At 43.6% G+C, this 14,748-nt stretch overlaps 1 protein-coding gene across 1 annotated transcript; it reads left to right on the top strand.

The window, feature by feature from the left end:
- The first annotated feature begins 744 nt into the window (after positions 1-744).
- NRN1 (neuritin 1) lies at positions 745-9,962 on the top strand. The gene is made up of 3 exons (XM_034762260.1): positions 745-963; positions 5,542-5,686; positions 9,215-9,962. The coding sequence occupies exons 1-3, from the start codon at positions 909-911 to the stop codon at positions 9,444-9,446; spliced, it is 432 nt and encodes a 143-aa protein (XP_034618151.1). The 5' UTR covers positions 745-908; the 3' UTR covers positions 9,447-9,962.
- The last annotated feature ends 4,786 nt before the right edge of the window (positions 9,963-14,748 follow it).

Below are 14,748 nucleotides of genomic sequence, written 5' to 3'. Positions count from 1 at the left end.
CGGTAATTTTGCAGGCCACTCCTCAGCAATGCCCTAAGTAAAAACAATGCCATCGGCAGAGCAATGCCAATGATTTCGGGTTGTTTAGATACCCAGGGCTATTCGTTATTATTTAGCTTAAGCTCAGCCCAAAAGAGCCAAGCCAGCCTGCTGGCAGCCTGTTCAAGGCCAAGCTTTAGCCCCCCACGATGTCGCCTGTTGCTCTTGAGGACCCGGCCAGCGCTGCAGGGTGAGGACAAGCCCGCAAGGATCACATCTAGAGGTCGGTGCGTGCCAGACACAGAGAAGCTGGACGCAGCTGTTTAGTGGGGAGAGAGGGGGGGGGAGAGACGCACACGCCAGGCTTAACAGAAGCTGCCCTGCTTGTCAGGCGCTTGCTGCAGTGTTTGGCCATGGGGACGTGTTAATAAAGATGGCAGGAGTTCCTCACGGGCCAGCTCCTTCTGGTGGGGCTTTTGTTTGTTGTCGGGGCTGTTGCAGGCGCGTGGAGAATCCAGGGCTCCCCTAAAGTCCTGCAGGGTCACACCAGCAGCCAGCAGCCCGGGGGAATTTCACCGAGGGGAGGAGATTTCGTGGCGATTAATGGCAGAGAGCGGCTAAATCCAGACTGGGATGCCTATAAATGGCGTTTCTCCTTCCAAGGTGCACATAAAAAAAAAAGAATCCGTCAGTGTCATTCCCTCACGTCAGGGCTGGTGGTGGGCGTGAGGCTGTACTTCCTCCGCCCCCTGCTAATGGAGTGAACCATTCCCGGCTCTCCCTTCTCCCTCTTTCTCCATCTCCCCCTCGTCTGCAAAGTCTCCGCTGCTGGGAACTTGTTGGCAATGCCTGTTTTTCAGCTTTCCCCCACGTTTTCCAAAGTAACTATTTAAAGATCTGCAGTCGCAAATGGTTTTACTAAATGTAGGATGGGACTTAAGTTGAACGGCAGATATATTTCTCTGATCCTTGCTGTACAGATAGGTAAGTGGACCACCAAATTGTGTCTCAAGTTGTCTGCACCAAACCCCATTTGATGCATGCAGAAACGGAATGTCTAAATAACCTGAAATGATTGGCATGATTCGCGGCGAAGGGACCAGGCTATGTACTCTCCTCGCTCGCTCTTTTTAATGGCATGTTCGTGTTTATTCAGGATGCCAAGCGCTGAAAGAACAGCTTTTCCGCAGGAAAGGGAACGAATTCTTATTCCTCTTGAACCACTTTTGCTCTTCCTTATTGCAAACCAGACGGATGAAATGCTCGTTAATGGTTAGGTTGCTTTCTTTTTCCTTCCCTCCTCCCCGGGAACGATTACATGCATATTTCTTTCTAGATATATGCCATCGACAATTCAGTGGTTCCAATGCTAGGACATTTATTTCTTCCCTAGAGGGGCAGAGAGATGAGATAATGGAACAAAATGGCTAGAGAGAGGTCTAACTGGAAAGTTTATTTGCAGGCAACCAGGGACGTGCAAAGGGGTCGCAATGCTGTCTTTTGGTATGTTAGGGCTCTCCCAGCTGCGGTGAATGTTTTTGTTAAGTGTGGTGGTGAAATAAAAACAAAATTTAAATCTTATTGCCTGAGAATTAATTTTGGGTAAACTAAGAGAACCTCTGTCACTAAAGTAGAGGTGCAAAATGCCTATTCTTTGGGAGTTACTTAAAATAGCACAGGTTTCCCCCCACCCTAGTTTGTGTGTATATATATATATATATAATATAGATAGATAGATATACGTGTATGTGTATTTTTTCTTACTGTTGTTTGGGATTTTGTTGCTAGGTTTTGTTTATTAGATAAATTTTGTTCAATGTTTCCGACTAAAGTATTTTCACAGTTACAAATATTAAAACAGCTTTTAAGTTAGCAACTCCTTTCATTCTGCATAAGGAACTAATAACAAAAAAAAAAAAAGAAAGAAATTCCCTAGCATTATCCAAAAACGATCTTGGATTAAAAATAATTAAAACACATCCTTTATCGATACATTGGCAGATTACAAGAGAAACCCTTGAAAAGATTTTCTGCAAAGGAATTCTGTCATAATAAAAAATGCTCAGTTTTGCTATTTAAAAATCATTTCGCTCTGTCGCTTTCCTCGCTAGCCGATCTCTGCAGCATTGGGGCGGGGGGAGCGTGGAGAAAAGGCAAAACGCGATGAAAATAAATTTCGCATCGATGGGGGGGGGGGGAAACCCTTGAGACGAAACATTGAACTCGAGAAAATGTGGCTAGAATTTGCCAACCTCAAAATTCATGTCATTATTTCAATCAGAATAATTGCAAAGGATGATGAACGCTTTGCAAAACCATTTTTCAGGACACATGGCCTTTTTAAAACTACATTTATTTTTTTATAAATGTATTTATTTATTTATTTGGAGATTGGAGGAGGATGTGAGGATAGGAAATTTTACCAAGAGAGGCATTTATTCGCCGTGAATTTTACATATTTTTGGCACTTTATGTGCACTAGATCGTTCGAAAACGTGCAGGAATTTCGAAAGTTCAGATAAAACCAGTGCTGCAGACCTCAAACATTATTAAAAGTGTAGATATTTTTGGGGTAGTGAGGAAAGGGATGAATTTTCGGATCTTATAGTCTCTTCGGAGAGCCGTTTGGTTTTATTTTACGCCGAAGTATTTATTACTATTTTGAAATAAGGTGCCACCTCTATTTTGTAAAGAGAATAAATGCCACATCCAGTGTAGAAGTGTATTTACCTCTTCTGGTGAATTACTAAAGGGTTCGTATGAAATGGAAGTTTGTCGCATTAGTTTGGTGCCCCCCAAATGTATGTACATCTTTGCACCAGTGCCTTGGTCCTTATGAATGGCTGGAAGCTCTCCGAACCACTGACATTTTGACAAGAAAGGTGGCTGAGGGAAAGAAGCGGGGATTGCAGGAGCTTGGAAGGAAGGAAGGTGAGACAGAGAGACAGATGATGCGGGGAGTAGACGGAGCTAAAGAGCGTGTTAAATGTGGAGAATAAGCTGCAAAATTAAGGAATGCAAAAAGGATCAATTATGGATGGATCCTTTCGCCCTTATGCGTTGTCGACGGGCTGCACTTTCCCCTTTCTCTTTCAAACGACCTAGTTCAAGAGAAATCCCACTGTTGTGTAACTCGGGAAAAACCCTGTCTCGTTTCTTAAAGCACAGTTGCCCCCAAAGCCGCGGACAGCGACAGCATGCTAACACTGCAATTAACTGTACGTCATTTCGCTCACGCGCCCGCGTGTGCTTTGAGCAGGCCTCTCCTGCCGAGCACGAAGGCAGTACAATGGCACTTACGAATTATTATTGTTGCCATCGCATCTTGGCGCGCCCGGGAGGAGTCGATTCATAGGGCAGATCATTTGGGAGCCTATATTTTTAAGAGTGACTTGTAGCATTTTGCCGCTTGGAAGTGGCGTTTTCGCCTTCCTCGTTCGCTTGCAAGGAGGGATCGCGGTGGCTTTTATAGGACTTTTCTCTCTCTCTCTCTCTCGGGATGTTCTCAGCTCTGCTATTTGTTTGCATGTTTTGTACCGTAGCCAATGTCTGCACCCCCCCCCTCCCCGCGTGTTTTGACGTGCGGGTGGGCGGCGGTGGTGAGGGGTGTGGTTACTAAATCAGGTTAATGATGAATCAAACGGGGAGGGGTGACGGGGTTTCTGAGTTGAAACGGAGCCTTTTGGAGCCAGCCACTTACTTGGTAATTGGAGCGCCTTAAAAATAAGCAGCCACGCTCCCCAGGGGAATCTCTAGGGCAGAGTTTCTTACGGTTGCAATCCCAGGCTCCCAACCCAGTGTGTGCCCCCAGCACTTGGGGCAGGCTCCTGAAAGCAGCATGTGAAAATGGCAACTCCCTTAACCCGATTACTGTAGGTGGCTAAAAATGCACTGCATTGAGGGGAGGAGGGAGCAGCTGAGAGCCTTGAGCTCTGTTGTTCAGGATCAAGCCAGTGATCAATTAAACCAACAAGCCTCTAATTCCCTTTCATTTGCAGCGGGATTGATAGGGATAAATAGCCCGTATGCTACCGAATCCCAGCCAGTCAGCCAGAAATTGTATCTGGTGCTGTTGTTTTTTCAAACAGACAAATCAATTGAGTGAGTCCTGACCATGCAGGCAAGCAGAAAGCGAGAGAGAGAAAGAGAGAGAGACCAAACCACAGTGACACTCCTACTCCCCTCAGCACCACTGCACCAGGAGAGGCTAGTGGCTGGGAGGGATTTTAGAGCTAATATCACTTTAAAGGTATTTACAAAAAATCTTCCCAGCAAGACAGCCTGGCTTCCCCTTGCCTGAAAATCCACTCTATCCCTCAGCACGGTGTGGATTTCATTGCAAGGGGAAGAGATCGAGAGGGAGCACCTTCTTCCCAGCAGGGTCAGTTTTGTGTGTGGCTAGAGACAGAGCGCCTGGTTGATGGATTCAGCTATAGCTAGACAGTTTTCAGAAACTTCTAGCCCTCTAGGCAGAGCGGTACATAGAGGAGCTGAGGTGAAGTGAGATAAATGATGCTCTTGTGTCTCCACGTCGATCCATCTGGCTATGGACAACATGTCCAGAGACACACAGTCTGACATATAAACCACAGGCGTCTCTCTGGCACCAATCTAGCTGCAAAACTACGACATAGGGGAGAAGTAATTTTACCCACACACCCCTAGTCTGTGACTCTAGCACTCACTCCATCGGTGGATTACACAGGAGGGCATTTTCATTTTTTTCAAACAGCGTCTCAGTGTGTGCCAGTGAATAGCAAAATCCGAAAGGTGCAACATGGGAAATATAGCCAGGAAAAGATTTTAACCGTGGAAGAATTCATCTTACTAGCGATTGCAACCCACAAACTTTTCGTTCCCACCCCACGCTGTTGCACCATCGGAGGGAGAAATATACGTGAGCCGTAGCCCTTTGCGTGTTTTGTGAATGTTTTCCTCTCAGAGAGGTTTCATTTTCCGCAGCTATTTACCCAGTTAATACTGAAATAATGAAGTGCCCTTATCAGAGTGTCCGTGTGTGTCTATACGATCGGAAGCAGAATGTTATAACAATAAAACGCATCCCGGGAAAGGAAAGAATTAAATTGAAAATTGCGTTTAATAAACAACCTAACGGTAATCAAGACTGTAGTGGGCCACGCTACTGTAAACTAGATTCAAACATACAAGGGGAGAGCGAGAGATGGAATAAGAAATGACGCGCGCACACACACAAATCAAAGTCACAAACCCACTCCCTGAATGCCTTTGACTCTAACCCTGTTGTTCTCAGCACACTTGCCCTCATTCAAAATTAATCCCGTCTGCTGGTGAAAATGCCCAAACAGGAAAGCTGGCTTTGTGTGCTGAGAAGGAAGCAAAGCGGTTTGCAACCTGGTGGGTGCACAAGAATGGCAGATCTTTCTGTCACAATCACGACTTTGATCCCTCGTGTATGGTGGTGGGGGGGGACGGGTTGGGGAGGGGTTGAATGTAGCTCACAGACATGTGGGGGTTGAGTGCTGTACAGAGTTACTGTGTTGGGATCTGTCCGGGCTGATGTGGTGCTGATCTGTTCCCCAGCGTACCTGGTGCAGGCGGTGAGAGCAGCGGGGAAGTGCGATGCGGTCTTTAGGGGCTTCTCGGACTGTTTGCTCAGGCTGGGCGATAACATGGCCAACTACCCGCAGGACCTGGACGACAAGAGAAATCTCCAAACGATCTGCTCGTAGGTCTTCCTATTTCGTTGTTATTCCTCGTCACGGATCGCCAGGGTTACATTCGGGGTGGTTATTCGAAAAGAAAATATCACTGGCTGGGCTGAAAATCCCGCTCTAATTGCTGCTGTGAGCGTGGCTCTCTGCGTAAAAAGAAAGGGATTTTATGGCGCTGCAAGGTGCTGCCTTATTTTCAGTTGTCCATGGCCTGAGTTGGCCTGACCTCCGTCCTTATTTCTCTGCAGTCTGAAGCGCCAATCAGAGCAAAACTGTACTGCGAGGAAAGATTTAACATGCGCTGTAGCTGGGCCGTTCAGTTCGTTTCCCCGCTGACTATGTATTCTTTTGGCTTCTCTTCTCTTTTTCTTGCCCTCTGCATTTTTTTGTAACGTCGATGGTCCCTTCCCAGTTGATCTGTTCAAGGCCCCAAGTGTGACATCCAGCGTTAGCTGTCAATGCAAACAGTCATTTACATGGGTGGTGCCGGTGCTAATAAAAATGGAGGTCGGAAATCCAGCATGGGGTTGGCAACATTTGGCTGGTACTGGCTCTTCTTAAAGGCCGGTTTTGTTGCTAACGAATTGCTTAAAATAGGATCGTTTTTGCAAACCACCTAAGCAGCGAAATCCTAGGGCTACGTTTATTCTTCATTGACTCTCCTGATTCTTTATTTTTTGTGGGTCGCGTTCTGATTTCCTTACTCTAGAAATGTGGGACTGTTTTTTAAGTCATCTGCTAAGCAACACGATTAAAGAGATCAGAATCTGGCCCCGGAATTAAACATAATAAATTAAGATGACAACAATGCAATCGAATATACAGAGAAATAATAATAATAATGAATAAATAGCACCTTGCTGCCTTATTAGAGAGAGTTATTTTTCCACGATAATTCAGATCTAGTTAGTTTCATTTGTAGAGTTAACATTATTGCTTAATAAGGTGTGAATAATGATTTGGGCTTGTAGAAGAAATACTCGTGTCTGAAGAGAGACTGGCACTGAAATGATCTCTGCAGGCTGAGACACTGAGATGGTTTCGCTGTCAAACTTTCAGTCCTTGTGGAAGGAACATTAGGCCAGACCGGGCAGGGAGTTCTTAAGCACAAGTTTCCATTGAAGTCATTGCAGAGTTTTGCTTAGACTCCAGACTAGCGCCTGGGTAGGGGTCCATTGCTTAAGGAAATGTGAATCTTGATTTATTTCGCCCACATTAAAAAAGCGTTGTCTCCCATTCCTGACTCTTTACTGGGGACATATGAAGGTTGTTGGTGAGAATAGGAGGATAAGAGCTAATGCTTCATTTCTAAGAACTGTCCATTAAGGGGTTCTTTGTTTGAAGATAGTAACGCACCGTTTGCATTTTAATTTAATAAAAAAAGAAATCCGTTTATAGGATTTCCCTAATTGCTGTTTTCCTGCATAATCCTGAAATATCCGGCAAATAGCCACATTTAGAAGCCAAGGCGGTGTCATAAAGTCTTTCTTGAAACATAAAAAAAAAGGAGTCAGAAAACAATGTACTTTGAACGGAAACATTTTTTAAATCAAGACATGTTAACCCAAAAGACAATGCTGTGAAACCCCTGTGACTTCTCTTTCTGTCTATATATTTCTGATCGACAGTAGGCTGCTATCTGCAGCGTCTACAACGCCGGTACGTGGCCAGCTGCAATGTACCTGCTGAGCTGCATGTAGAATAAATACAGAAATAAGGGCCCTATCGTTCTAATTTAAAGCCTTTGTCCTAGATACTGTTCAGGAGTTAGCTTCTTGTCCAGTGCCACCGGCCTGCGCCTGATTTCTGTAGAGGTTTCTCTCCCCCTTTTTCTATGCCAGTATGTGTATTGAAAGAAGATCAGGGAAGATTTAACTTTCCTTTGGGAGATGCAATTATAGCAGAAATACTGCAGGAGAGGCACACTCTCAGCCTTCTTGGCATCTCAATATCTCATTATTTATTACAAATGTAGCAAACACTGGAGTCTACAACCAGTGTAGAGTGCTCATAAATTAGAATCTGCAGGACTGCTTAAAAAAATAACCGAAAACCGAGCGCCTACCTGGAAAAAACAAACAAACCAGAGAACAGTTCACAGAGGCCACACTGATTTTAGATAACCGAGACCACTACAGAGAGATCTGCCAGTCTCCTCTGAAATGAGACAATCCTGCTTGGAGTTTAGATTTAGCCTCGAGATCTGGTTTTGGTTTGAGTGAGAAAAATGGGAAAGCAGTTTAGGAATATTGGATTTTTTTCCACGGGGGTGAGTGGTTTCTTATTCTAAACACTGAAGGATCCTGGGCTCACTTAAATCACTGGACAGACTTCCCCTTTGTCTCCAGTGGGGGTTTGGATTAGGTCAGGATTCTGAAATCACAGGCATACTGCCCCTGTAATTTCAGAATCACTGACCTGGCGCCTGATCGAAAGCCACTCGGCATTCTGCAGAGAGGTGGCTGGTTTTCTGTGCAATGAGGGCTCGATCTAAAGCCCTCTGAAGTCGGTGGAAGGTTTTCCTAGATGGGATCACCAACGAACGCGGTGCTTTTCTGTGAAGTAACTTTACTTTAGGATATTTAAACTTTGGCCGATTCCATCGTTCTGGAAGAGTAAAATCAAATCTCACCACACAATAATACAGTTCATCAGCATCAAAACCAAAGAACACTCTCCAACAATAATCATGCTAGGCAATAAATAAATATCATAATCATTACAGCTAAGAAACACGCTCCTTAATAAAGTCCGACAGTTAAGGAAGGTTAATAATAGGCACCTTGCTTTTTGTGGCTATTTCCCCCCCTGGAAGATGTCCAGCTATTCTGTGCATGCAAAAGGCACACCTCCTACCCCTGCCTATGATTTACGGGGCTATGCGCTGGACCCCAGCCACTCTCCCTTCAAAGGCAGAGATTTCGATTTCTGACTCTTTGCAAAAGCCAATAACAGAACGTTACCGAGTAAATACAAAATAAGCCAGCTGTAGCCTCCTTGCTCGTTCAGAATGGAAGCAAGCCGCCTGCTTAGGGGGCGTTTGGGACGGGGAGGAATTAAGATCGCAGTCACTCTTGAGGAAATCCTGAAACAGAGCTATTGACTGAAGGCTTGATCCTGCTCTCATTGAAATCAACGGCCCCACACCCACTGGTTTAACTGGGAGTAGGAGCAGAGCCTAAGTGCAAAACGAGCCGGTTGTGCGTAGGGCTGCTTCTTCTAAGGTTGCAATTCTGAAGGCAACAAGGGCTAAGGTTTTCAAAAAGTCACAATTGATTTTAGGTGTCTCAATTTTGCAGCGCCCCAAGGGGGAAACTTCTTGAAGGGGGCCTGATTTGCATAAATGGGGGGTTGGGCACCCAAACATCAAGGCACCCGTCATCGCTACACACATTTGAAACTGTTGGGAGGGGCGGAATCAGGAGCGGGTTGGAAGGGGAGCATGCGGGTGGAGGGAATCGGGCGTGGGGTTGGTATGTTGTTGGGCCCTCTTGTGCAGCGAGTGACCTGGCGCTTGTCCCCTGTGTTTGCTCCTTCCCCAGGTACTGGGATGATTTCCATTCCTGCACCCTCACAGCCCTCACGGATTGCCAGGAAGGCGCGACAGATCTTTGGGAAAAACTGAAAAGGGAATCCAAAAACCTCGATTTTCAAGGCAGCTTATTTGAACTATGCGGAGGAAGCAACGGGTCAGCTCCTTCCCTACTCCTCCCTGCCTTCCCCCTGCTCCTGCTGGCTCTCTCTGCAGCGTTAATGACCTGGTTCTCCTTCTAGGAGGTCTCTTCTGGTAGAACACACATACCCACCCACACACACACTCTCCATATACTGGATTTATAGAGGAAGTGTCCATCCGTTTTTTGGGGACCGTTGTGATTATCTGTGATGATGAAACATCCATATAGGATTGTGGAAACGTTCTCTCTTTATTTTGTGTTTTATTTGCCAAATGTTACCAAACAATGAGCAACAAACAGCCAAAATCGGACCTCAGCTTTAGTGTCTCTTCAAATAAAAATAGAAAACCCGAGCCCTTTGTGCAAAAGAATCTCAGGAACGGCTTTGGGCCACCTAATATTAATAATCTTAATAAATAATAACAACAACAACAACAACAACAAAAGATGGGCTCCTCTTGTAATATGAAAGAAAACGATGAGTTGAGAAAAAAGGCACTGGAAATGAATCCAAGATTGATATCCACGTGTGAAGCATATGGTGAATAACTCACAATCTATCATCTTTCCTCCACAGTCGCTTGTTTATTGGTCATTCCACTGCAAAAAAAAATTTCCTCGAGGGGAAAAAAAGAAAGAAATGGACAGTTAAAAAAAAAGAAGGAAGGAAAGAGATTATATCTAATGACTGAAGGATTGAATGGTGCTAAGATTGCTGAGAGTTTAGCTTTACTTGGTGTTGTCAAAGCATCTTTCCGAGTTCACTGCCTTTAATTTCCCTCCTCTTCTCTTGTTTTAGATGTTACACATACAGTAAAATACCTGAATATCCAACAGTATAGATCACAAAAAGGGGGCTTAAATGTAAACCTAAAAATACAGCATCTTGATTTTGACAAAAAAAGAACCTTGATTTTAAAAGAAAAGATGTAATTTAAAAAGAGTTTATTATAAAGCCAATTCAGCAAAAAAAAATTTGCTACAAGTATAGAAAGAAGTATAAAATAAAAATTATTGTTTGAAATGAGGGTGTCGTTTTATTTGTAAAATATGCATGGTATATATCTATTTAACCGGACAGGCTTTTAATATAATAGCGGCTAAATGCAGAGCTGCTAAATTAATTAACATCGTCATCTTGGTGCAAAAAAATATAGAATTGCTAAACTAATTAACATAGCCCTTTAAAAATCATGCTATAAAACTCCCTTAAAAAGTACACAATACTCCTTTTCTAAAACGTGGGACTCATCTGCTGTGACTGCTTACAGAGGGAACCAGCCCAAGCCAGCTAGAGTGAGTGCCAGATTTCAGTGGGAACCCGGGGTGCCAGGGCAATGCAGGACGGACTCCCAGGTCTAGCACTCCTGCATTTGCAGCAGTTTGTCAAAAATCCGCCCCGGTTATCCTTCCCTTTATCCACATGCGCGGGTTTTGCTGGCACAGCAATTGCTGGCGGCGTTATAGGCAGACTATTTACAGCAATAGTCTTTACATACGTATTTAGTGGTTTCTTTTAAAAAAATAAACCCATTTTGCTGAAAAGGGGACCGTTTATAGCTGTGGAGGGGAGAGAAAGCAACCACCATTAAGATGCTGCAAAGGAGGGACAGAAAGCTGCTGCCTGAGATCAGATGAGTCCTTTCATAATTAATAAGACAGCTCAGCTGAAATAGCCAGGAGACTGGGCCCTATTGATTTAGCAGCAGAAGCTGCTATAACCTTGTCTATTTATAGGATTTTGATGCCTTTATGGAGAGGTAAACATCAAGGAGTAAACACATCCTTTCTACCTATAAGATGAGAGTCCTGCCGAGAGGTAGGAAGCTGAGGGAAAGGGGAGGAGGGGGTCAGAGTTTAATTTTGATTCTGCAATTCTAGTCATACATATTATTTATTCTGGTGCGGGAGGGAAATGTAATAATCCCCCTTCTCCAACATATCATTATTCTCTCTCTCTTCCCCCCCCCCCCCCGGTCTGTAAAGTCTGAAATGTAATGGGTAAGCAATAGCAAACGTAACAGTTCATAAATCAAACAGTGGGTTGCAATCCAATCTGCATTTCCCAAACGTATTGAATCCCAGCAACAAATGGGCCCCGGAACTGGAGCCAGCCGCCTTTAGCACTGGAAGCGATGTTGATTTTTAATGATAAAATACATTATATGTGTGTGGGGGAGGAGGGGAGAGGAAATCACCAATCTATGCAAAGCTCAGCCTCCTTTCATGGGCATTTTTCCACCCTTCCCTTCCTTCCCTTCTTTCCCACATTGGCACTGCCAGGGAACCGTGGGCTTTCTGCGAATGGCTTTTCCCAGATGATCAAAATTTAGATCGCTATTAAAAATAATCATGACATCACACGTTGCTATTATTTTTTTAGCACAAACTGTCAGCTGCAAGAGAGGGGGGGGGAAGGAAATGGGAGAGTTCAGGCAAACCCTGCACTGCCTTAGCACCCGCTAGAGTTGCCACTGAAGCGAGCAGCAAAACTCCCATTGATTGCAGTGGGAGTAGAATCGGGTCCTTCTTCGGGCCAAACTCCCACTGAAATTTTGCCAGCGTAAGGCGCACGGGTCTTTTTTTTACTGCTAGTAGTTAAATCCATTTCCGTCAGGAACTAAATCCCGCTAGCTGTAGCAATCCCACTGACTTTCTATCCCAAGCAGGATGTGGTCATGTGATTATAGTTTAAAGTCCCCAATTCCGCAGTTCTTACTCGATAAAACTTCCACTGAAATAAATAGATTGGATTCCATTGAGAGAGAGAGGTTTTGCATGTATAAGGACTGCAGGACTAAACGCCAAAGATGTGCCATTCTATTACAGAAATACAAATTGAATCTGGATTAAAATGGCTTCTTATTGCTTTATATTTCCAGATTTTTTTAAAACAATAGTGGCGTAACTATATAAAGAAATCTCAAACTCTTTGGGAAGGGGACCGGTTTCCATCTCAGTAGTGCATTCAAGAGATTTTCGAATTAGAATGAATGAATAATAAATAATCTCTCTATATTTAGCAAATACACAAAGTAGTTCTACATGGCGACGAAGCGGCAGACAGAGGGCTGGTGAAATAATAAACATGGTTTTTGAAGTTAGTGGCTGAGCCAGTGACAGACTAGGATGCTGGGTTATTTGATTTGATTTTTTTTTCTCCTGGGGTATTGCAAATTGTTTCGATTTTAATATCAATCTTCTTAGAGTTTTAGAAGGGAAAGGATTTGTTCAATAGAAGCAAAATCTCCCGGGAAATCTCCCATTCCGGTGTTATTCCAAATGCACCAGCATGCAGATGTGCCTTTCTAATTGACAAACGCTTGCTTTCAGAAATCACTGTCTAATGACAGGGTAATTCCAGGCAATAAGATGAACAAGGATGCATATGTTATACATAAATCTACATTTGCATCGCCTATATTTATTTTTTATACAAAGCAAGTGGGTTATAAATAATGACTTACCCAGCTTTCTTTTCTATAAATGTATAAGCCACCCACACAACCTTCTGACAGAGAGAGAAGAAACAACAACCCAAATCAGGGAGAGGAGACTGCAAAATAAGCTAATAAAGAACCACCAAAGGCATCCTACCTAGTAGCATAGAATAAGGAATGGATTTTAACAACCATGTAACTATTCTTTCAAAATGGGATCTTCCCCTTGCTGAAGCCACTGAGCATTTTGACACTGATTTCAGTGGGAGCAAGATCAGCCTGTAACTTCACAGCCTAGACGGTTTCATTTGTTTTCCACTTAAAATTAAAGAAAAGGCCAGGTGCAAAATGAGGAACTCCCCCTCTGATTTTCCAGGGATGTAGCTGGGAATTTCTGTACTAGAAATAGCTGATGTCAGTTAAGGTGAGTAAATGAGTAGTCAAGGAGTTTGTAAATAAACTAGCAGCAGGCCTTGTTATAAAGAGAAATAGTTAAGCTTCCATCTCTGTAACTGTCTTGAAGATAGAGGAGGAACAGCAGAACTGGATTTCAATCTCTTAATATTCTTATCGTGGCTATTTATTATTTGTATTGTAGTAGCACCTGCGATTGCACCAGTCTTTTGCTCCACAAATATTTGTTAGTTTCTTACAAAACAAACTAAAAATTAGGAGGTGGGAACTGAATTTATTTGACACTTTAAAATATAAATATTTTACGTAATGTGTTAACAAATGATCTCTGGCTTCATTTAATTACTGATTGCTAATCAAAACCCTGCTCTATGGAGCTTCAAACAGCACAACGTGGTCTCAAATTATAGTGGCAGGGCTAAAGCCTTCTTAGTGTTTAAGGTTATGAAAATGTTAAGGGTCTTGAACCTCCTGAATGTTATTCTTCTATTTTCAGTTTGATTTTTAATCCGGAAATGACTATACTGACATGTGTTTCCAGAGTTTTTCTCCTCAGCTATGTCCAAATAGCACAGGAAAATAACTGACCCAAACCTGGTGAAAAGGACTAAGCAAACCAGGTTTGTTTAACCTCGTCTTTCTGTGCACACCAGCTCAGGAAGGCTTTATGTTTATGATAATAGAAGTGATAAAAAGAGAAGATAGGAGAGGCCAAGAAGAAACAAGCCATGCTCTCTGCTGCACTGGTTCCACTCCCCAATAAGCAGATTGCTTTCAAAGCTGCAGGTGTCCAATTTTCTAGAAACCTCACACCAGTTTCCAGCCCCTAGGCAAACAGGAGCTGGAAAATTTAAAGTCCAAACAAAGGAGTTCAAATGCTCATTCAAAACCGAAAGGGACAGAAATAACCCAACAAGTGCCCTTCTTTGCTAAATTGCAAGGTAAATGAAGTTAGCAGAAGCTGGGGCTGCTATTTTCATTGTCAGAGCAGATCTGCAGGCCCTAATCCTTGTCCTAGTTCAGTCTGTGAGCAACATCAGACCTGCAGGCTGCTGTCCCCTGAGACTCACTGAAGCTTGTCTCCTTCCTTATGAATTCTGGATAAACTCGTATTTAGTAACAGGCTGCTCTCACTGAATAATCCTCGCCAACCTCTGCCTTTTAACCAGCCACCTGAGCACTGGAAGTGAAGGCTGTACATTGCTTCCTATTCAGATTTGCCTCGGATCGCCTTTGAACGATGGAAAATTGAGCCAAGTTAAAAAATGCATCGGTTACCTCTCCATCTGCTCCACTTCAAATCCCGTGCAGTGAAATGAGCATAATTTTTTCCTGGTCGGCAACAAAGCCTTGTTGCATGATGCAAAGACAGAGAGAAAGATGGATGTGCAACATTGCAAAACCAACCTGCTAGCACATGGGGAATGAATAGGGAAATGTGGTATATGTCCATTACTCAGAATAAGAACATAAGAACGGCCATGCTGGGTCAGACCAAAGGTCCATATAGACCAGTATCCTGTCTTCTGACAGTGGCCAATGCCA

The sequence above is a fragment of the Trachemys scripta genome, chromosome 2 (genome assembly GCF_013100865.1).
Source record: "Trachemys scripta elegans isolate TJP31775 chromosome 2, CAS_Tse_1.0, whole genome shotgun sequence".
NCBI classification, from domain to species: domain Eukaryota; kingdom Metazoa; phylum Chordata; order Testudines; family Emydidae; genus Trachemys; species Trachemys scripta.
The sequence above is the reverse complement of the archived record's forward strand: the minus strand, read 5'-3'. Positions and strand labels throughout refer to the sequence as shown.

What these genes read in the sequence shown, in the direction of transcription:
- NRN1 (XM_034762260.1), top strand. Translation starts at nt 909, where the DNA reads ATGGGACTTAAGTTGAACGGCAGATATATTTCTCTGATCCTTGCTGTA. An exon ending in GATCCTTGCTGTACAGATAG is followed by an intron (nt 964 to 5,541) that starts GTAAGTGGACCA and finishes TCTGTTCCCCAG; the next exon opens with CGTACCTGGTGCAGGCGGTG. An exon ending in AATCTCCAAACGATCTGCTC is followed by an intron (nt 5,687 to 9,214) that starts GTAGGTCTTCCT and finishes CTCCTTCCCCAG; the next exon opens with GTACTGGGATGATTTCCATT.